This window comes from Patiria miniata, unplaced genomic scaffold (assembly GCF_015706575.1).
Source record: "Patiria miniata isolate m_02_andy unplaced genomic scaffold, ASM1570657v1 HiC_scaffold_8, whole genome shotgun sequence".
Classification (NCBI taxonomy): domain Eukaryota; kingdom Metazoa; phylum Echinodermata; class Asteroidea; order Valvatida; family Asterinidae; genus Patiria; species Patiria miniata.
In genome coordinates this window covers 9,111,396-9,132,936 of record NW_024037075.1, presented here as the reverse complement: position 1 = coordinate 9,132,936, position 21,541 = coordinate 9,111,396, and the positions used below count along the sequence as shown (strand labels likewise).

Sequence of the window (21,541 nt, the reverse complement as noted above, 5' to 3'; positions counted from 1 at the left end):
TAATATTTAACTGATGGTGATGAATAAATGAAATAAATAAAATACCTTTAAGGGAACATTGTTCAATATTTGAGGACCTGAATCCGGAGGAAAAGGCATCATCGCTGAGAAGAATCAGGCAAGTAGGTCACTAGCACAAATCGTGCCGAGTGACATTTTGCTTTCATTCTGCATTTGCTGGAATCGGGCAAGAGAGGGCGCCAATACATGCATTACTTCCGGGTTTTAATGACTCCTGATCCTTAGCCTAGATGCCTTTTGGTTGTTGACTTTTTGGAACAGTTGGGTATTATTGTTTCTGAAGGGATTCTTTGAAATTGTAATTATTTCGGTTAACTATAGCGCACATTCGTGCCAAGTGACATTTTGCTTTCGTTTTGCATTTGCTGGAATCAGGCAAGAGAGGGCGCTAATATTACTTCCGGGTTTAAGTGTCTCCATGTGTAATTTCACAGCAATTGGTGATTACTGTTTGTCGGGAGGGATTCTTTTAAGTTAATAATAATAAATAAACAAAAGTAATAATTTCGGATTAACATTTGTACAATGTATATGTGGTGGGGCGTTTGAAGATCTTGGAAACCTGTTTTCATTGGGATTGTTTTTTCGGCGGGGCCGGAGGGGTTCTTAATTTGTTTAAGATTTTTATTTTTTTATTCTTCGGATTAACCTTTTTTTGGGGCGGGAACCACGGTATGTTTTAAACTTTATTTTTTCAAGACAGACTGAATTATCTCTTTTTGGAAGTTGTGGTGGCTCTGAAAAGAGCCGTTTGTTTTGTGATGCTGTGTGCCTTACTACGTATTTTTTTTTATAGCCACAAGCCAACAATAGGGAGCAATTAAGCACCCGATGTTCGGGCGGTAGTACTAAAGGCTATTCCTTACAATGTTAACACTTAACTCCTGAGCGCCCCCTATTGTTAGTTTGTAATAATCTAGAAACGTGGTACCACAGTCGTAAGCAAACTTCAAACCTGGTCACGCTAAAGGGAAACCGCAGCGGGGGATTAGCGACTAGACCAGCGGTCCACTGCGCCGATTATCACAGTCCCATTGAATTTATTTGAGAAGATCGGCGAGATGAAATAACGTTGGGTTGAAGTCTTTACAAAGGTACATTGATGGGTGAAGCTTAAGTGTGTTGCTTGAATTGGAAGACGGGAGCATGATACCCGTTTCGGGACAAAAGGTCTGTCGTTGACAAGCTGCAATGCCCGTAGTTTTGAAAAGATGTCGTTGTAAATGGGTTGAGAACAATGCTTTTCCTCGCATTGGGTCAGCCAAAATCGTCGCAAAATTCAGGCATTATCGTCTTTCTCTTCCAACAAATGCTAGTGAAATGTTTCGCTAATGCTCTCTTCGCTATCCTCGAGATAATCGTCATGATTTTTAAAGCATTGCATTTTGTACAACTAAATCTGAAACCTCCAAATCGCACAACATAATGATTTTATCCACTGGATCATTCACGAGGCTACCCATTCCCGACCGGCCATGTGCTAGCGGACGGTGCAGTACGTACACTGGTACCATTGCATATCATCTTTGTACATAGATGCATGCACCTGCGATACAGTGATTTTACCATGTCACCTGTCAATGTTTAAGCTTTTGTCCAGCCGGAAAAGGCTCCGATCATTGTTATGGCCTGTGTTTCTACCGTTGAAAGAGATTAAAACTACGTTCGTGATGATTTTAACGTGCCATTTCCATCGACTTTTCATTGACTTTTCTTCGAAATTATGATTGAAATAAAATGACATTTTGTGAAAAAATCGTTATAAAATCAGAAATTTCGTTGGGAAATTCAAAAAATCGGATTTCCGATTAAAATTGGAAAAGTTTCATCTTTGTTTGTTTGGGAGGGGGGTTGACAAAACATCATAAGTCTTTTAATTTTAAATACAAGTCAACCCCCCCCCCCCAACAAAAAGGAAAAACACTTCATTTGATTTTTACCTGTTCCAATTTATCTGAACAACTTCACTCTCGATGTCTTCAGCCAGTCCTTTCTCAAGAGGCTCAGCGATCATGGTCAGCTTATTCCTGCAAAAAAAGGAACTTCTTGAGTTATCATGGAAGACATTCACAAACAATGTTTCTAGTTAGTGCTAATTGCACCTTGTGACTCTAATCAAGATTAAATAGATTCTCATGTTATTATCTTTGTGAAACCAAATGTTTTCACAAAGTTTACTGCCATTGTCCAACAACTGTGATATGCCCTGGCAACACCTAGATAACCAGCATGTATGTATCAAAGATAAACCCAAGATTAACGCTCTCTTCTTTTTCAATTTTTTGACGATGGACACTTTCTGCAGTTAGAACCATGGTGGGGAGCATATTTTTTGTGTGTTCTTGAAACTGCGGTGCCCACATATTTTGGTAACCCTACTGGTCAAAGGAGCTTCGCATGTGTCAGTGTATGGTTCTACATGTATGTCAGTAAAGGTTAGTCCACTGATCTCAATGTTTAAAAATCTGGATAGCTCACTGGTCAATGTGCGCTGTGCACAATGTGAAGCTACATGTTGGCTCTGAATCTCTCAATTTGAATACGAGACAGGAACCAGTAAGATCACTCCCACATAACACTTACATTATTGTTACCCATTGAGACAGCACACAGTAAGCATTGTATGATTGATGTATTTGTAAAATGCAAATAAGGGAATAAATATGTGCTTGGGACATTCATTTGTTGAAATTTAAAGTTTACAAAACTGACCACCATGGCACATTTCATTGATGGGCTGGTGGTCTTACAAACATCCACTAATGAAGTTAGAAGTATAAAAAAAGGCTTATGTTTCCGAATGTAAAGCCATCAGAAAATCCTGTGTGAATGGCAGGTACTACAGAAAAGTACCCTTTAACCGTGGCTACCTAAAGCAAACCATTCTGTAAAAAAATCACTCAGTAAGAAAAAGCCTCTGTAAGTTCCGTCTCTTAACAGTTCTTTCTTCACCTCCATTTCTTTGTTTAAGCTGCCTCAAGAAGCCTCAAGTGAAATTCATCCTTGATTCCTTTTGCGAGTTAAGGGTTGGAGAGTCACACTGGCTGACGCCACCTGCTGTGTTTGGGGTTCACGGCTTAATACGTCCCCCATGCAAACAAGGAATCGTTCACTCCACCACCTTCTCTGATGATTAATTAATCGTCAAATCAATGACAAGTGATGCAAAGGCATGGAGCAGCATATCATCTTCCAGCTTGGTACGCTGTCTCCATGCAGTATCAACGTAGAATGTGCCACGTTCCAATCCACAATTATCTTAAGGACAATGGGCTCAATGAATTCCAATACTGTTGCAACACTCATGATGAACAAGTAATGATCTTTTTTTCTGATCAGCCACACTAGATTGAACAAGACACTAGATTGAACAAGACACTAGATTGAACAAGACACTAGACTGAACAAGGCACTAGATTGTAATGGTGAAGCTTGGCTTGCTGCTCTTGATACCTTGAAGGCCTTTCAAGAAAGTTTGGCACAAGGGACTCATCCACAAACTCAAGTCATCTACGTTCATCTGCTTTATCTGATTTCAAACTTTCTCAGTGAACAGAAAATCTAGAAGGGCGAGTCGTCTTCGGGGAGCAGATTTTAGCACAGGTGTTCCAAAATATTCTGTTCTGGGTGCATCATTATTTTCCTTTTATAACACCTCACCCACAGATTCTGTGGGTTCAAACATTTTGTGAAGGGGTAGTTTGGAAAAGTGTAAGTAAATTTTCAACTTATTTCTTATTCAAATTGAAATAAAGTTTCATTGCATATAAATTAAATTAATCAGTTATCACATACTGAAGCAAAATATGTGGGAGAGTAGAGAATTCATGAACCAATATTGACTGCTTTATCTTGTGGTGATACATGGAGCATTTTATTTTCCCTCGGCTTTGCCTCCGGACAAATGGAATGCTTCATAGATCACCTCAGGAGACTAATTTTACTACACCACTCAAAGCAGTCAATATTTGTATACTATAGCAATGCCTAAAGGCCTGCCTAAAGGCCAAATTCAAGCATGAGGTAAATCACTACCTGTCTACACCTAACCCTTTTCAATATTCCTGTACTCCTTGTCCTCTCCTCTCTTTGTGTATACCTCACCCACAGGCATGCAACTGGGAATTTAGAAAAAAACGAGGAAATTCCAAAATCACACAAGACTTTGTACAGCGTTTTTCAATTTGTAATGGCATTCATGAGAGGTAAAAAATGAGGAAATCAGCGGATCCGAGGAAAAGTTGCATGCCTGCACCCCAAGGGGCCTTTCATCCCCCCTTGTGATGGGCGCCTTTTAAAAGAAACACCTAAGTTTGAGGTAACCTTTGCTTGCATGACTTTGCCATGTTGACCTTATATCTAGAACAGAGTGAATTACTGGTGTCTTCCAACACTCGATAACAAATAAAAAGACTTGAGACTACAAACGTTTGGTGTAGGAATACATAAATAAAAGGTAAGGAATTTTTGATCCTTATTACAACATATGTGTGTCGACCAAGCAGGTAGAAAAATACAGGAATGAGTGCACCAGACTGATATGGGAAGAAAGGACTTCACCATATGAGTGTACTCTTCACAGTGGTATTAATACACTACAAGCTCTGTGTACAAGTACCCCCTCAACGGTAAGGGAGAGTCCACTTGGATTAACATTTGACTGCATCACTGACTGCGCCTGATGCTTAACAAAAAGACGCTATGGCTTTGTGCACATTCAGAATAAAATAAACCATGCCCACTTTGCGTTATATGCACTCGAAACAATATGCGCAAACAGGTTGTGTCCCGTCCACAGGGCTCTCGAAGGTGTTAAATAGGCACATGGAGCCCATTGGTGATTGACAGCCTTTAGCAACAGACAGGAAGAGTCCCAGGCCTTCATTTTTAGAAATTCGTGGAGCTCAGTTAATTGCTCTCCTGGGAAATCCGAGGAGCTCAATTTGAGCACCCAAAATTGCTCTCCTGGGAAGTCCGAGGAGCTTGATTTGCATGTTTTGTGCTCAAAGTAAAAAATGAATCCAAATCATTTCCTGAAGCCTTTCATATCATGCACACACACTTGCATCAGAATTGAGAAACAGATGCGACTGTTCACTACAAATTGAGTGCTTATTAATCCATGTCAAAATAATAGGTTTAAGTTTTACTTGTTTGTGAATCATCCTGATGTTGAAATAAAAATGAAAAACAAATTGGAGTTGACTTGTGGTTCTTTAGTGTTTTTATTTTGTTCTATTTTACTTCGTTTTTATTATACTCACTTTATTTTATTTTTATTTTGTTTTGTTTTATTTACTGTTTATTTAAGTTTTTGTTTATTGATTTTTTTTTATCAAATAGTTTAATTGTTTTGGTTTACTAACTTTACAAAAAACTGTTTTTGTTTAAATTTGCATATGTATCATGTGGTGTAACCGTGTTTTTGAGGGGTTCTAAATTTTATCCAAATTGATGAATAGAGCCCAGAGCACCCTCCCCCCCCAAAAAAAATAAATTTAATTTAAGTCCGGTCATACATCTGTCAAAGAAATACTTTTTTTGTCACATAAATCCTCAAAATTAGTAAAATAGAAAAGGAAAATAATTATATGAATATTTGGTTTTGGGCACGAAAAATAAAAGGATCGAAAGTAAGGTCACAGAAATGTACAAGTAACGCCATTACAAAATGTCGAATGATACTACGCACAAACAATGTCACCGTGCACGGGTGGCCTGTTGACCGGCCGCGCTTGCGGGCATAGCCCGGTAGTCGACACACAGAAAATGGCTCTGCACTCTATCGTTGTGGGACAAATGAGCTCAACCTTTCGTAAGGTATTTCCAACCCAAACTTGTCAAAAATAAACGCTAGTTTCTTGTAGATGTACCGGAGATCATTCAAAATGCCGTTCAAAAACTCTGGCTCCCTTTGGAATATCACAACTTCCAAAAAAACGGTGTAATTTCACATAGGCCTACCCGGACCCACTGTTGTATGGCTGCGCAGTATTAGATCGCGCACAACACAAGTACGCATTATGCGTGTGATCGCCCACACACCGGGCCTGCACCACACTCAACACGTGTGCTTGGGCCACGTCCATTTTATCGAAAATAGGGGTGTTGGTATTACAAAGTAGGTGGTTTTAATTGCTCAGCCCATCCATTTCATAATTGTTTTGTGTTTTCACTTCATCGGAGGTTTATTTATTTAGGTTTACATTATAAATATTTATAAACTAATTTATAAACTGATATCAACCGTAATTATTATTTCATTTTATTCACTTAACGGCGGTGCACGTCTGAATGACGATCCTGCCATAACCTTGATCATAATGGAACGTGCTACATGTCGTTGACGAAAAGAAAATGGCTGATGTATCCATGTATTTGTTGATATTTTTGCAACAAAATCGTTCAAACATCGGGATGACAAGTTAAGAAATCAAGTATAAAATTTGGATTGACAAGATTTTACTGTCGGCTTTTATGCAGACAAAAACTGGAGTCGACAATTAATAAGCTTACAAATTTACCCAGGAGCGCTATTATTCGCGCGCCAGAAACCGTGTTAAGGAGCGCGAAGGAGCGCGATCGCGCTCGCGCTCCTTAAAAATGAAGGCCTGAGTCCCTGAAGTGGATTAAACAAACTCAAAACTATAGGACTCTTGAAAGTATGTCCTCCAACATACGATCACCTTCCCATTGGGTCTAGGTTTAGTGGCTACCAGCAGCATTCCAATCTGGCACACATTAATGAATCCACCAGACAAGCATAAATAATGGCTGGCAGTGAGAACTGCGACAAGTGTGCACTCGTGGTCTGTATCATGTCAAGGATTGTTTGCTGTTATCTTACTTTTTGTTGGGTGTTTCAGCAAAACACTTCAGTGATGAAGTCTCAACCACGGTCTCACAGAAGGCCACCACAGGATCAGCAACTTTGATATCTTCAGGATAGAAAGAGACAGTAATAACAAGATAAAGACGATTTCTTAATAACGCATCACGTACGACAGCTTCCCTTGGCCAGGTAGTACAAGACTTTATGAAAAAAGAAAATAAAATGAAAGATTTATTCAGCTCCTTATTTAGTAGACCCCTCTACAGTCATGAAGAGGGAGTATCTACTAGTGAATACTTGGGGTGAAGCCAATTACAGGGCACAATACATCTGCTAAGACTATACAAATATAACATGGTTTGAAGTTTAACTTCCAATATCAAGGAGAGCTAATATCTACTATCCACTCAACATAAACCATGTTGATTGGTTTACTATACCTCATATATATTTATCAAATTTAGACAAGTTATGTACCCAAAAGTATCAGGGGTGTAACGATTCACCAATGCATAGATAATCATTATTCTGAAATGTCACGATGGCATCGCGATACAAAAATGTCTCCCTAATTCCACGTCTCCCAAAGGTATAACTTTTGATGCTAAGGCGTCTCCCAAATGGTACTATTTACGATGGTAATAATAATAACTTATTACCGATAATGGGCCACTCAGGAAACAGTCCCATACATTTGTGCACAATTTTTTTTTTCCAACTTAAATACCCCAAGCGGGGGCTCAACCCCAATTTTACCTTATCCTACCCCCACACAAATTTTTACTAATTGGACCACAAGCAATGATCTAGCCTATTTGGGACAGGACAATTTTTCCTATAAATAGGGGCTGAGGCATTAGGGAGACAATGAAATGTCTCCCTAATTCCCCCCCCCACAGTAGTGTAGTTGGGGTCTACGAGCGAATACTTACCTGTAGAGCGAATACTACACATGCATTGTTCCCTATGCCGGCAGGCAATTCGCTAAGAGTTTTACATACAATAGCGCCCTCACGTGTCCTACCCACGACGCCCTGTGACATGCGCACTACGTTAGCGTCCTCTTTTTCTCTTAGCCGCAGGCGAGGTATGACGTGGAATTTCAATCGACCTGAATTTCACTATTTTATTGGTACCTCTTTTGCTTGGAGAAAGCTATTTCGAAGAAATAAAGAGAAAGTGTTTATTGTAGAGTTGTTCTAGTGAAGTATTTGAGTGAAAGTGAAGTAAGAAATGAGTAAATCTAGGAAGTTGGGGAGGACTGGGTGTGTCAATAATGGAGGGACGTACATCCCACCAGACAAGCCCGAGTTCTCGGGGGACTGCACCGGTGATGGTACGTCACCGCGGCAGCAGTCCCCTAGTCGGCCCCTTCAGCCACTGCCGGTTGTCGGAGCTGACGGACCCGTTGACCAAGCGGGGGGCCGTACAACCCCACCGTCTTCGGTCAATATTCACGGGTCCGCCCAACTGAAGGGGAAACTTACCGGCAAGACAAGGAAATTGTCTGACGCCGGGGCAGTACCCATAAAGGGACGAACGGCAAAAGGTGGCCCCGCTACGGGGCGCACCGTGCCTGTCCCTGGCCCGTCTACGGGGCACACGCAGCCGGAGGAAGTACTCCTCCATGGCTCAGTGCACCCAGGCCCACCCAGCCCCGTGATTACCACGATGCCTGGGGATGGGCTGTTATATGGCCGGTTAATCGCCGTGGAAAACTGGAGGATGTCACCCGTAGAATGGACTCGGCGGCACGCATGGGTATGCGTGCGACGTCCTTTCTTCTTCTCCTATCAGAGTACCTGGCACTGGGATATGAAGAAGATTCGGTGATACCAGCCGACATGATGGTGGCTGCTCTCCATTGCCTCGATCGCGGCCTGTGCTCCACTCTCGACCAGTTTGCTAGAGTGTCGACCTTAGCAACATCGTCACGCCGCACCAATGTGCTAGATGCGCTTTTCCTCCCATCACCGGGAGCACGTAAGCGTCTCGACGAACTTCCGCTTTCAGGCCCGGACTTATTTTCTGGTAAGTTCCAGGCCACTGAGAGAATTAATCTCAAGAAACCGGCCGAGTTGAAAACTGCGGACAAGACAAAGAAACAACCTTCTTTTGTCATTCCCTGACGCCGCCCGGTCAGGGCGGCCCGTGGTGGATTTCGTGGGCGCGCCGATAAGACGGTGGGCCCGCGTTATTCACAACCACATACCGGACAACGGCGTCCCCAGTCGGGACGCGGTTTCCGGGCGCCCACTACCCGGTACACCGGGGCGTGGCGCAAGTGACTTATGCGTCTCCGAACGGCCTCCCGTTCGTGGGGTCCTGGGTGCAGGTGACTTCCGACCGGTGGGTCCTCGAAACGAACAGCAGCAGTTACGCGCTCGAGTTTACGAGGACCCCCCCCCCCCCCCCCCATCGGACATGCTTATTCGGACAACGCCCATACTGCCCGACACAGCAAAACGCCGCTCCCTCGAGGAGGAGATCGACGCCCTCCTTCTAAAGAGAGCAGTTCGTGTTGTCCCCCAAGGGGGGACCAGGGCAGGTTTCATGTCAACCTTCTTCTTGGCCCCCAAGAAGGAGACCGGTGTGTGGCGTCCAATATTGAACTTAAAACCCCTCAACAAGTTCATACGTCCGAAACGTTTCCGCATGGAAACGTTACGGACCATTCTCGAATCGATCATCACGCCCGCGTGGGCGGCCAGTATAGACTTGAAAGATGCGTATTTTCACGTACCGATCAGGCCGGAGCACCGCAAATTCCTACGTTTCCAATACAAAGATATACTGTACGAATTTGTGGTGCTCCCATTCGGGCTATCCACTTCTCCGCAGGTGTTCACCTGGATCGTGAAGACGATCGGGGCGGCACTGTGGCGACGAGGGATCATGATATTCATGTACCTCGACGATTGGCTAGTACATGTAGTGGGTCGTTCGCGAGGGGAGACGGAAGCGGCGCTCCAACTAACGTGGCACCTTGCTACCGACCTGAGATTTCTCATCAACACCAAGAAATCCCACCCAGTCCCCTCTCGGGTTCCCACCTTTCTAGGTGCATCCCTCGATCTTCGCAGGGGATTGGCCCGTCCATCGGAGGACCGCCTGCTGAACCTTCGGCGGTGCGTGTCCCTCTTCCTCCCGACGGTAGTGGCTCCGGCCCGAGCCTGGCTCAGGCTGTTGGGCCTTATAGCCAGTCTGGTGGACTTAGTGGATTTTTGCAGGCTGAGGATGAGGCCAATTCACCTTCACCTGCTGTCTTTCTACAGACCCCGCTGGCACCCGATCGACCATCCGGTGCCCACTACGTCTTGGCTAGTCCCCCACCTTCGTTGGTGGCTAGTCGAGGCCAATATAATGCAGGGCCGCGTTTTCCGCCCGCCCCGCCCGTCGGTACTTATCACAACCGACGCGTCAGGGTACGGCTGGGGGGCTACCCTCCACCCGCGACAGGTCGCGGGCGTGTGGGGCCCCGCACATCAATCATCCCACATCAACGTCCTGGAAATGCTGGCAGTCACCAACGCACTAAAACATTTCCAGTCGGACGTCAGAGGGCAAGCAGTCCTGGTACGATGCGACAACGCCACAGTGGTGGCATACATCAATCACCAGGGTGGCACTCGGTCAGGCCATCTGTGTGCACTAACGTGGGATCTCACCCTCTGGTGCATACATCACGGGATAGCACTGTCGGCAGTACACATCCCGGGGGAAGAGACGGAGGCTGGATCGCCCCGACAGAGTGGTCACTGCTCCCACAGGTGGCTCAGTCGATCTTCCGACTAATCGACCGGCCGCATGTGGACCTATTCGCGTCGCGAATGAAAATCAGCTACCGATCTACTGCGCGAGGGACCCAGATCCCAACGCGTGGCAGACCGATGCACTGTCGGTGCGGTGGGACGGCCTACTGGCCTACGCCTTCCCACCCATCTCCCTCGTTTCTCGAGTGCTGACCAAGATCGAGCAGGAGGATTGCCGAATTCTCCTCATAGCCTGTTCTGGCCCCGCCAGCCGTGGTTTTCCCCGGCTCGGCCGACTCTTGGTTCACCGCCTGGTAATTCTACCGAGGAGGGCCGATCTCCTTTATCAGCCCAGCTCGGGAATCAGTCACCAGGCTCCGGGGGATCTTCACCTGACGTGCTGGGTATTGTCACGCGATCCCTCTGCTCAGCAGGCCTTTCGCGACGAGCTGCAACAATTGCAGCTCAGTCCCGTAGAGCCTCAACCAGAAAGGTGTACGATAGCCGACTACGCCATTTCTTAAATGGTGTAGACAGCAATCCATTCATCCCCCAATACTTCTGTAGGGGAAGTGGGGGATTTCCTCCTATACCTTTTTAACAGTGGGCTCACGACGGCCACGGTCAAAAATTATCGATCGGCCGTTGCCGTGATCCATCAGGGATTTTCGGACGGTTCCTCCGTTTCCGGCAACCCTGCAATTACCCAACTGATCAAGGGGATGTTTAATACTCGTCCCCCAGTACGCACATTAATCCCATCTTGGGACCTCTTCAGTGTATTATCTACACTGGCGAAGGCTCCCTTTGAACCAATGAATTGCTCAACTTTGTTACAACTCTCCATCAAAGTAGCTTTTCTATTGGCTGTCGCTACGTCCCGACGACGTAGTGAACTACACTCGTTATCGATGCAGACGGGGGTGTCCGCCTGATCCCTACGGCCGGTTTTCTCGCAGAGAACCAGTCGCAGACCTTTACGCCCCCGGACATCTTTGTCCCGGACATCAAGTCTTTTTCGAACAAGACAAATGACAAACTTTGGTGCCAGTTCGAGCACTTAAGTGGTATGTCAACCGTACAAAGTCACTTCGTACGGGACACAACAAATTATTCATCGCGACGACCCCGCCCCATGGGCCGGCGTCCCGCGATACAATCACTCGCTGGATCGTGACAGCTATCCGTTCCGTACCGGGCGGCTGGCCAGCGACCCAGGGACCCATTCGAGCGCATGAGGTCAGGGGAGTGTCCACCTCGTGGGCCTTTTTTAAAGGTGTCCCCCTAGGTGACATCGTCAAGGCAGCCTGCTGGAAGAACCCTAACACGTTCTCCGAATGCTACCCGAAGGATGTCCTCCAGGTAGATGGCAAGGCTGGAAGAGAAGTGCTGCTGGCGGCCAGTCGAGCCTCACGGAAGCACTAACGGGTGAGCATATAAATATACATATATATTTGTATGGGCATTAAGTTTAATTAGGTGTACCTATCATGGGTTCATCCCCATAATGGTTACACCCCCCTGACTTTTTGCGCACAAGCTCTTTGGGTTCCCCTTACGAGGTGAAACCTGGAGCGTCTGGGGTGTAGGTTTTTTGGTTTGGTGTTGTTTGCCTTTGGACACGCCTCATGTCCTACACCCCTGTAGACATACGGTAATTTGCGTATACCCACCGCCTTACTCGGTGCGAGTCTATGCATATGTAGTATTCGCTCTACAGGTAAGTAGAGTGATGTAGACTCCCCCCCCCCCCACAGTAGTGTGGTTGGGGTCTACGAGCGAATACTTACCTGTAGAGCACCCCTCCCTCCTTCCCCACTATACTCGATTCCTTGAGTGCTTACGCAAGTAACGCTTGAGAAAAAGAGGACGCTAACGTAGTGCGCATGTCACAGGGCGTCGTGGGTAGGACACGTGAGGGCGCTATTGTATGTAAAACTCTTAGCGAATTGCCTGCCGGCATAGGGAACAATGCATATGTAGTATTCGCTCTACAGGTAAGTAGAGTGATGTAGACTCCATTTGTCTACCAAAGTTTAACTTAGTGTCTACCAAAGGGCCTATTTGTAGTTGTATTCATGATCGCACTCAATCCAAATGATCTCTTTTGTTGGAAATAAACAGGCCCACCTGTGCTCCATGCAATCAACACAGCAATGAACATTGATGAATGCACTGATTGTATGCATGGATGTTCATTGAGGTAAACCTCCAGTTATTGCTTGGTACATTTCACTTGAAATACTTCCCATTTACTAACCTATTTCAGAATACATCTTCCTGAGGTCATGCATAACACAATCCAAATACAGCTCACCGGTGCCAAGCACAACATGTTCACCTGATTCCTCAACCTGCACAAAAGTAATCAGATTTATAAACATAAGTGTTGAAAGTTTACTACATATGAGATCATCATTTAAAAAAAGTCCAGGGGAGCTATAAATTACTGTCCTCAAATCAAGCTGATAGTTCTCCTCAAAAATGTGATAAACTAGAGAAACTTGTTAAGTTGATGATTTTTGTGGTTAAGTTCAACATTAACTGCAGGTGTCCAATACTTTTTAAAAATTTGACACTCCTCCTGATAAAGTACGGGCTTCTCGTAAACCAGTTCTTCTCAATTCGATAATTTCAACATTTATTTTTTAAGTGAATTTTAAACCAAATCACTAAAAAGCAACTTATCAATTGTATAGATGACCTGACAGCTAGGGAGCATTTATTGCACTTCTTAAAGACAATCATTTGCATTTAAATCTTCTCTATCGCTAGTAATCAGAATTATTTTTTGAGGTAAGTCCTTTTCACTTCCAGTTAATAGACACACACAAAATAACCTTTGCTTTCTGCTTACATCCATTTCACAACAGTCAAAGGTCAAGACAATTATTTTTGAACATTTTTTAAAGGCTGTGGTGTTTCAAGTATAAGCGATACAGGCTCACAATAAATACATGAAAAAATACATTCACAGAAAAGAGAGATCGAGTTCTGTGAACAAACTTGCAAAAATATGTTAAATATCAATGTTTGCTTGCAATATTTTACTGTGAATTTTTGGGGTCTGTTGATGTTTATTAAAGGGAATATACAACATTTGCTTTTGCTGTAATTTTCAGAAATTGATGGATTTGAGGGTTAGTATTTTAACCCCTTAAGCACAGGTTATAATGGGAACATTCCTCCACCTATAGAGCAAGTGGCCCGCATGACTGCACAGCCTTTGTGTGGTAGCTGGACTGCACAAAAGCAGCAGCTGTGGAACTGCCCACTAGCCGTGTGCCACGGCATACCACAGCTGGCAACTGCATTCCAATGAGGATTAGCGGCCGCGGCCATGACCGCTTCCCGAGCTCATTGGGTTAAAGCAAATATCGTTACACTGACTTGTTTGTTTTATGTTCGTAGATGCTTGAAAAACCAAGTGTGTTCGTAGATGCTTGAAAAACCAAGAAAAACAATCATGTTCTTGTAGTCTGGTTCCCTGACCCCACTTACAGATGTCAGGGAATTGTAAGGTCAGGGAACCAGGCTAGCTGGCTCGTACCCGTTCATAGGTGTGTAGTTGATTACAAACAAAATACTGACTAACTAAATATTGTAAATTGGGGGCAGTATTGACAAAAAGGCAGTTTTTCCAACACTGGTCAGCCGACCACCCTTGGAAATTGATACAAAAGTTCTACTTTTCTTGAAAATGTCAGCACACCAGGTGACAAGATTTCACATGATGCTTTAGACTTGCATTAACAGTCCAGTGAGGTATTTCATAATAATTTGGTAGTTTTGTTTTTTGATGATTGCAAATGTTGTATATTCCCTTTAATTATTGGTTTAAACATGTCTCGTGAATAAAAAAAAAAGGCATGCTGGCCAAGTTGGCCGCGAAATGTGCATATTTTGAAGGGGCACTGCAGCCAATCATGTTTTGATACTTAATGAACCAGTCTGGCCACAGACCAGCTAGTTTATCGAGGGCTCTATTGTACTAGGGGATCTCACAGTATGGATGCATGCAGCAGCACATACCATTCGGAGGACTAGGGATGAAGGCATATGTAGTTGATGTACATGTACCTTAGTTGTGATCAGTGGGTAACTCTTGTTTATCTTTCGCAGTCCATCAAGCATTTTGGGCAGCTCGGAAGGGTTGACAGGCTCCACAGCAATCTTGATGACTGAGCTGGTGTTGAATTTCAGAGGGCGAAAGATGTAAACCTAAAGGGATATGACCATCCAAAACAAACCTCAATATAATTAAAATCTAGAAGGGATTTTAAGTGCAATAGCACCATGCACATTTGGTCACACAATTTTAAAAACAGTCGAGTCCAGCCTGTCAAAAATAAAACAAATCAACACACAAACTGGGAAGCGGAACAATAGAAAATCTTCGATTTACACCATAATCAAACGTGTACGTGTTCTACATAACCCCCAAGGACAGACACACAATGGGAGAACAACAGATCCTTTCAGTCCACGGGAATTGGGTCTTTTGTTCAACATGGTCCTCTGTGGTAGGTTTGTGTGCTTAGTCTATGGGAGAGTGTTATATTACATGGACAAAGGAAAACACAAAGCATTGTCCTCTGGAATATAGTAAAACAATAGTGGGTGGGTGGGTTGGCATTACATTCACTGTGTGGACTTCGGAACAAAAGAGGTCCACATAAACCAGGTAGAGGCGACGTTGTGTGGACTTGGGCAAATCCACACAGTGTTTCCCCATTTCTTGAAAAAAGGTTTAGAGGCATTTTGGGGTTAGGTTTATCCGTGGCAAAATGAAAAAAAGGTTTATAGATCATAGGGGAAAAAATGATAGATCATAGGGGAAAAAATGAGTTGAAAGAGTTTTCACAGTTCGAGAAAAATGAGTTTTTTTCACTGGTTTTTCTTAACTACACAAAACCAAGGGAATGTCCACACTTGGTATGTAATGTAAACATGGGTGTGTCTGTGTGTGCATGGCCCTTGTGTCTCATGGAAGAGAACTCTGACGTTATAATCTCATGTCTGGCAGGAAAGCTCATAGTTATTAAACGGTTACACTGCAGTGATTTAATTTATTTTTTGCATAGTGAGTACCTTATTGGCACAATATAACAAAACAAGTGTTGACTGCTGTGGTGTCTAGAACCCTCAGCTTTGCCTCAGGTGCTTTGGGCACAAGAAACCACATCATAATGTCCCACATCATAGCAGTCCAAAATTATTAAATCAATTGATTATCCTTGAAATGTTGATTACTGTTCTTGTAAAATGAGAACAAGACAAACAAAGACATACAGACTGGCATGCAAACTACATGCAGTAAAGGGACGTTTCTATGGGAAGGCAAATCTATTACATTTCTACCTCATCCAGCCCTCTGCTTTCTGTAATTGTGGAGGTCTTAACGATTGGTTCATCCACTCCCTCTATCAGGACCCAATTGCCCGCTGGCACTCGGTTCACCTCAATTTTGTATCTGAAAAGAAAATAAGTTGTAAACTTATTGTTTGTAAATCATGGTAATTTTGCTCTTTGCCCAATCAGATGTACCGTAATTTTCGGAATATAAGCCGCGCGGCGTATAAGCCGCAGCACGCAAAAATCTGCAAATTAAGATTTGAAGTCGGCGTATAAGCCGCACCGGCGTATAAGCCGCACCGACAATGACCGACCGCTGCGGTTTCAATTTTGTAAGGCCTCCAAATTCTAGTCAAAATGCTCTGAACCAGTTCCATTTACACTACAGAAGCTATCAAAAGGGCCACAAAAGTTATATCAAATCATTTACAATCGATACTTTTACAAACAAATATGGAAATTGATGAGAAATAAACACCGGGAACTGCTGCCGGCTGCCCCGTCATAGCCCGGCAGCCTGCGCCATGCACGCCGGCGAATGACAACATTTTCCCACAGCACATGAGAGAGTATGAAACCCACCGTGTGTTGTCTGACTGGAGCGCTACAAATCTTGCTTTGTGGCAACAGATGCTGATTTTTTTTTTCCTAAGAATAAACAGGTCCATTTTTACCTCAAAACTTATCAAATTGTTGCGATTACTAACGAGTAGTTGCGATAAAAATTCAAGTTTCGATCGTAACTTTCTTCGGAAATAGTCAAAACGAAGCGGACATTTTAATAGACGAATCCATTTATTTTGTAAGGGGTGATTTAGTCCCTCTTTTGAGTTTTACATCGTTTCTCGAATACATTTCAAGAAAACAAAATATATTGTGACGTTGAACAACTGATTATGTAATAAATAAATGTTTCGAACGCCATAAAAATTGTAGTCGTCTTTTTTCTTTTTTTTTTAACAGCGGAAATATTGGTAATTATTGTTCCCAAGAAATAACACCCCTTTATTACCACAAATGGTGTGGTAAGCTGGGGGGATAGCATGCTGCATATCGCTGCTGCACTGTACCAGTATCACGTACGTACAGCTGGTCGCAAGTGTCGAAGACAGCTTTCGTCACCGTACTTTTTACCGCTCGGTACCTTTACGTGAGAGGTTTCGGTTTGTAATGACTTTCTTAATTTATAATTCATTTCAGCAACACATCTCTTCTTGTACCAGTACATAAAATACTCATGTGAATCTTATTTTTATTCTTCAGGGCTCAGCGTGTAAGGCGCCCTGTGTATAAGACGCAGTAAACATTTTCATGGGCAAATTCAACGTATAAGCCGCGGCTTATATTCCGAAAATTACGGTACACAAACACAACTCTGAACAGAACAAAAACTGTATGCGAGTTCCAAAGATAGTTCTGTAAGGGATCTTTTCAACAAAAACTCCTGACTATCAACAAACATTCGCTGAATTCTGGCGTTGCTAAGGGCCATCAAGTCTGCGAAATCCTTGACTGCTGTTCACTCTTACATGTGTACCTGACCAAGTTAATGAGGAAGTATCCGCTTGTGTGCGTTTGTTATTTGAATTCACCCACTGAGTAATTCACAGCTTTGGACTTCTCATCTCCGCAAAGTTTGCGACCTTATATGTAAGTACTTGTTTGTTGAGATTCACTTGAGCATGTACCGTAATTTTCGAAATATAAGCCACGGCTTATACGTTAATTTTGCCCATGAAAATGTTTACTGCGGCTTACAGGTATACACAGGGCGGCTTATACGAAAAAAAATAAGGTCACATGTGTGTTTAATGTACTGGTATAAGAGATGTGTTGCTGAAATGAATTATCAATTTAGAAAGTCATTAACAAACTAAAACCACGTCCCACGTAAAGGTACCGAGCGGTAAAAAGTACGGTGAAAGCTGTCTTCGACGCTTGCATCACTATGGAATATGAATGTTGACTAACGTGTATATCAGCGTATGTTAAAACTTCGTCACAGTATATTCACGATTCTATAACCCCAAAAAAACCCAAACCCAAACAACTTGTAGGCATGAACAAAAAGAACGATGCTTTGAATGAAACAAAATGCAACAAAAAATTGGGATGCAGTAACAAAACTTCCTCATTCAAATTATTGGATTAATATGTAGTGCGAATCAAAAAAATATACACTTTTAAAACTGGCCATAGTTTTATTCTGTAGCAATATAGATAAGATATTTTTCATATGTACTTTTAGAGTAACTCTTCCTGCTTCTTTTGGTGACATTTTCACTGGATTAGTTTTCATGCATGACTGCACAGGATACAATTAAACGGGTTGGGTGAAATCTGACTTGCCCCAACTGGTCAGAGCTAGATAAGAAAGAATCAATTCAAAAGAACACAACCATTGTATAGCAAACAGACAAAACAGGATTTCATTAGCTTTTAAACCTTGTGTTATTTAAAACATTTAAATTAAATTAAAAAGGCAATTAAATTCCATGGTGTCTTAGACCTCAACATGGCCACCATCTCGTTCAATGCACAGCTGGGCTTGGCACATCGTTCCTGCAACAGCGCAGCACAGCGAATCACCTCCCTGTCTTGTCTGAGAATGTCAATTACACGAGATATTCTTTCCTAGAGGTCATCCAGATTTGCCTACTGAAATTCTTGCAAGCAAGATCCACAAATCTGAACTGATTGTGCATTCCATGACCAGAACCAAGACAATGGTTGTATTCTTTTAAATTGCTTCATTTTTATCCAGCCGTGACCAGTTGGCGCAAGTCAGATTTCACCCGACCCCTTTATTTGTCTCATGTGCAGTCATGCATGAAAACTAATCCAGTGAAAATGTCACCAAAAGAAGCAGAAAGAGTTACTCTAAAAGTACATATGAAAATATCTTGTCTATATTACTACAGAATAAAACTATGGCCAATTTCAAAAGTGTATAGTATTTTTTAATCACACTATAGTGATGTTCATTACTATCATACCTACAAAATCAAACATATTTTATTGATTTAGCATTGTGATCTTAAATGGTACTATCTCTAAATGACCACTGAAGCAGGGGTGTAAATCCCGGGCCGAGGGGGAGTATATATATCCCCTCACTTTTTGACCGGGAGAATGGGCTATTGGATCATTAATATATGTGGATTTTGAAGTATTTTTCTAACTTCCCAACAATCTATAGTTATTCAATAGCACTGAAAAACGGAGAAAAAAGTACAAAAGCTTAAAATGTGCTGTTTTGAAGGTTATGGCACGTAAGTGAGTACACATAAGATGAACATCTGTATCATGAACAGGACCCCCTAGTGTAATATGGTGTCCTCCCCCTTTTTGAATTTCCATGGGTAGGTAATTTTTGTATACTGATCATCCCTCATCCCCCTCTTCGGCACAGATTTATGCCACTGTGCTGAAGTTGAAACATAAACAGGGCCAAAAGCTGCATTTACACTGTGATAGACAATTGTTTTACAACAACAGTTATGCAGTACAGTAACTTTTGGTATGTAGGTCACAATTGTTCTTTTGTGATGATCATTCTGGTGGCATGGGCACTGCCAAGATTCTCAGTGTCAAGTCAAGGGGTTGGGTTGGGCACTAACCAGTGGCATCAAAATTGGAGAAGGGGGGAGTACTGCTTTTTAGACCTTTTTTTTTTGGCAGTATTTAGACATTAAAGTAACAGTACATTGTTCCCTTTTGCCCAAGGTCACCAAATGCTGCATTATATTTATGAAGATTGTAGAACCTCACCTAGCTTCTGAAATCCATAGCCTACCAACCAGGCTGATTCTGGAGTCTTCTTCATCTTCCAAAGTGTAGTTCTCTCCAAGAACCCTAACCTCTTGATTAGCATGGATGGTACCACTCATGACCCGACCAAAGGCATGGAAGCTTACCCCATCTTCTGTGCTGTACATCTTGGTTGTGTGCAGCATCAAAGGACCCTGCAGATGGATGATGGATGGCACATTGTCATCTTTTTCTGAGCTATAAAAGGAATTAACTACACCTGTACATCAGCTAAATGATTTGTCCTCCGTTACTCAAGTCCAAGGGCTTAAGTTCAGGAATTCATTCTTGCACATTATTTGCACCCAGCGCATCACTGATCTGAAGTGGGGGCAGATAATGAACTTTGCAATTACATCATGTGACTGGAGCATTTTTACACCATTAGCCAAATTCATGTGGCAATAATCAGAATGTAATTAAAGTTTCTAATCTTCATATTGACAAAAAATCAAGGAAACACTTAACGTTTTTGTAAAAATTTGTAATTCTTTTGTATGCATGTGCATATTCATCATCATCATGCTGTGGTTATTCATTGTTGGATGAAGCCCTCCTCAAGCAGTTTCCATTCTCTTCTGTTTGTCATTCTACTCCTTGTTGCCGTGTTCATATATGTGGTGATTTCATCTCTCCATCTCCTTTGTCTACCTTTTCTTCTTCTGCCTGTCCTTGGTTGCCATTCTGTGAGTCTCTTGGTCCATCTTTTGTCTTGTCTTCTTTGCTAGGTGCCCTGCCCATCTATATTTCATTTCCTTGATCTTCTCTGTGATATCTTTGACCTTTGTTTTTTTGTCTGATGAAGGTATGTCTGATTCTGTCTTGTAATGATAGATTGAGCATTCTCCTTTCCATGGCTCTCCAGTTTTGTTCCATCTCTTTAGTTGTTGCCCATGTCTCTGCCCCATAAGTCATTGTTGTTTGGACACACTGGTTGTAAATCCTTTTTCTAAATGATATTGGAATTTCCTTGTTGGTCAGTAATTCTTTGTACCTTCTAAAACACCTCCATCCTCCCTTAATCCTACTTTGTACTTCTTCTCTCGTGGTGTCTTCCATTTTCAGTGTTTGGCCAAGGTATTTATACATTATAACTCTCCACTTTCTCTATCAGATGACCCTCTATTGTTATTTCTTCTGTTGTCTCAAAGTTTGTCATGAACTTAGTCTTTCCCCTGTGCATTTGTAATCCAACCTGTTTGCTTTCATCATTCAGACTGTGTACCCAGAGATGAAACTGGCATATGGCAAACAAATCAGAAAATAGGCCGAACAAAAATATGTGTCCGAAATCTGGGCCGCGCTGCAGTTACACATATGTACATGTACACGTACACATACATGCATGTACAGTATACTTCATGCCCAATTTCCGGACACCAACTCCTGCTTTATTTTCGATTCAAACACAATTTTACGATGAAAAGAAAATGGTAAGTGTTTTCATTGCATAAAAATGCCTGAATTACGGTTAGAGTAATGGAGTCATCATTAAGAAGTTCACTTCTTACTTAAAAAAGTCGAGGGAAAAGTCTGTAAGACAAGGGAACCGTTCATGGTGCTTCAATATGTCCATGATTCAACCACGCAACTCCACCACTCCACTTGCATTCATACCTTGGGAAAAATCAGGCATTAATATCTTCTTTCTCTTCCAACAAATGCCAGTGAAATGTTTCGCTAATGCTCTCTTCGCTATCATCAAGATAATCAGCACGATGTTTAAAGCATTGCATTTTGTACAACTAAATCTGAAACCTCTGAAAATCGC

The 21,541-nt window shown here is 42.7% G+C and overlaps 1 protein-coding gene across 1 annotated transcript in view; it reads right to left on the bottom strand.

Moving 5' to 3' along the window:
• The window catches only part of LOC119719377 (116 kDa U5 small nuclear ribonucleoprotein component-like), a 155,722-nt gene that overhangs the window by 20,779 nt on the left and 113,402 nt on the right, over positions 1 to 21,541 (bottom strand). Inside the window, exons 14-19 of the mRNA XM_038188805.1 lie at positions 19,732 to 19,925; positions 15,967 to 16,078; positions 14,686 to 14,826; positions 12,866 to 12,959; positions 6,869 to 6,959; positions 1,962 to 2,048 (exon numbers count right to left, since the gene is read on the bottom strand). Of these exons, the coding sequence (XP_038044733.1) occupies positions 1,962 to 2,048; positions 6,869 to 6,959; positions 12,866 to 12,959; positions 14,686 to 14,826; positions 15,967 to 16,078; positions 19,732 to 19,925 (719 nt within the window). The remainder of the gene's footprint in view (positions 1 to 1,961; positions 2,049 to 6,868; positions 6,960 to 12,865; positions 12,960 to 14,685; positions 14,827 to 15,966; positions 16,079 to 19,731; positions 19,926 to 21,541) is intronic.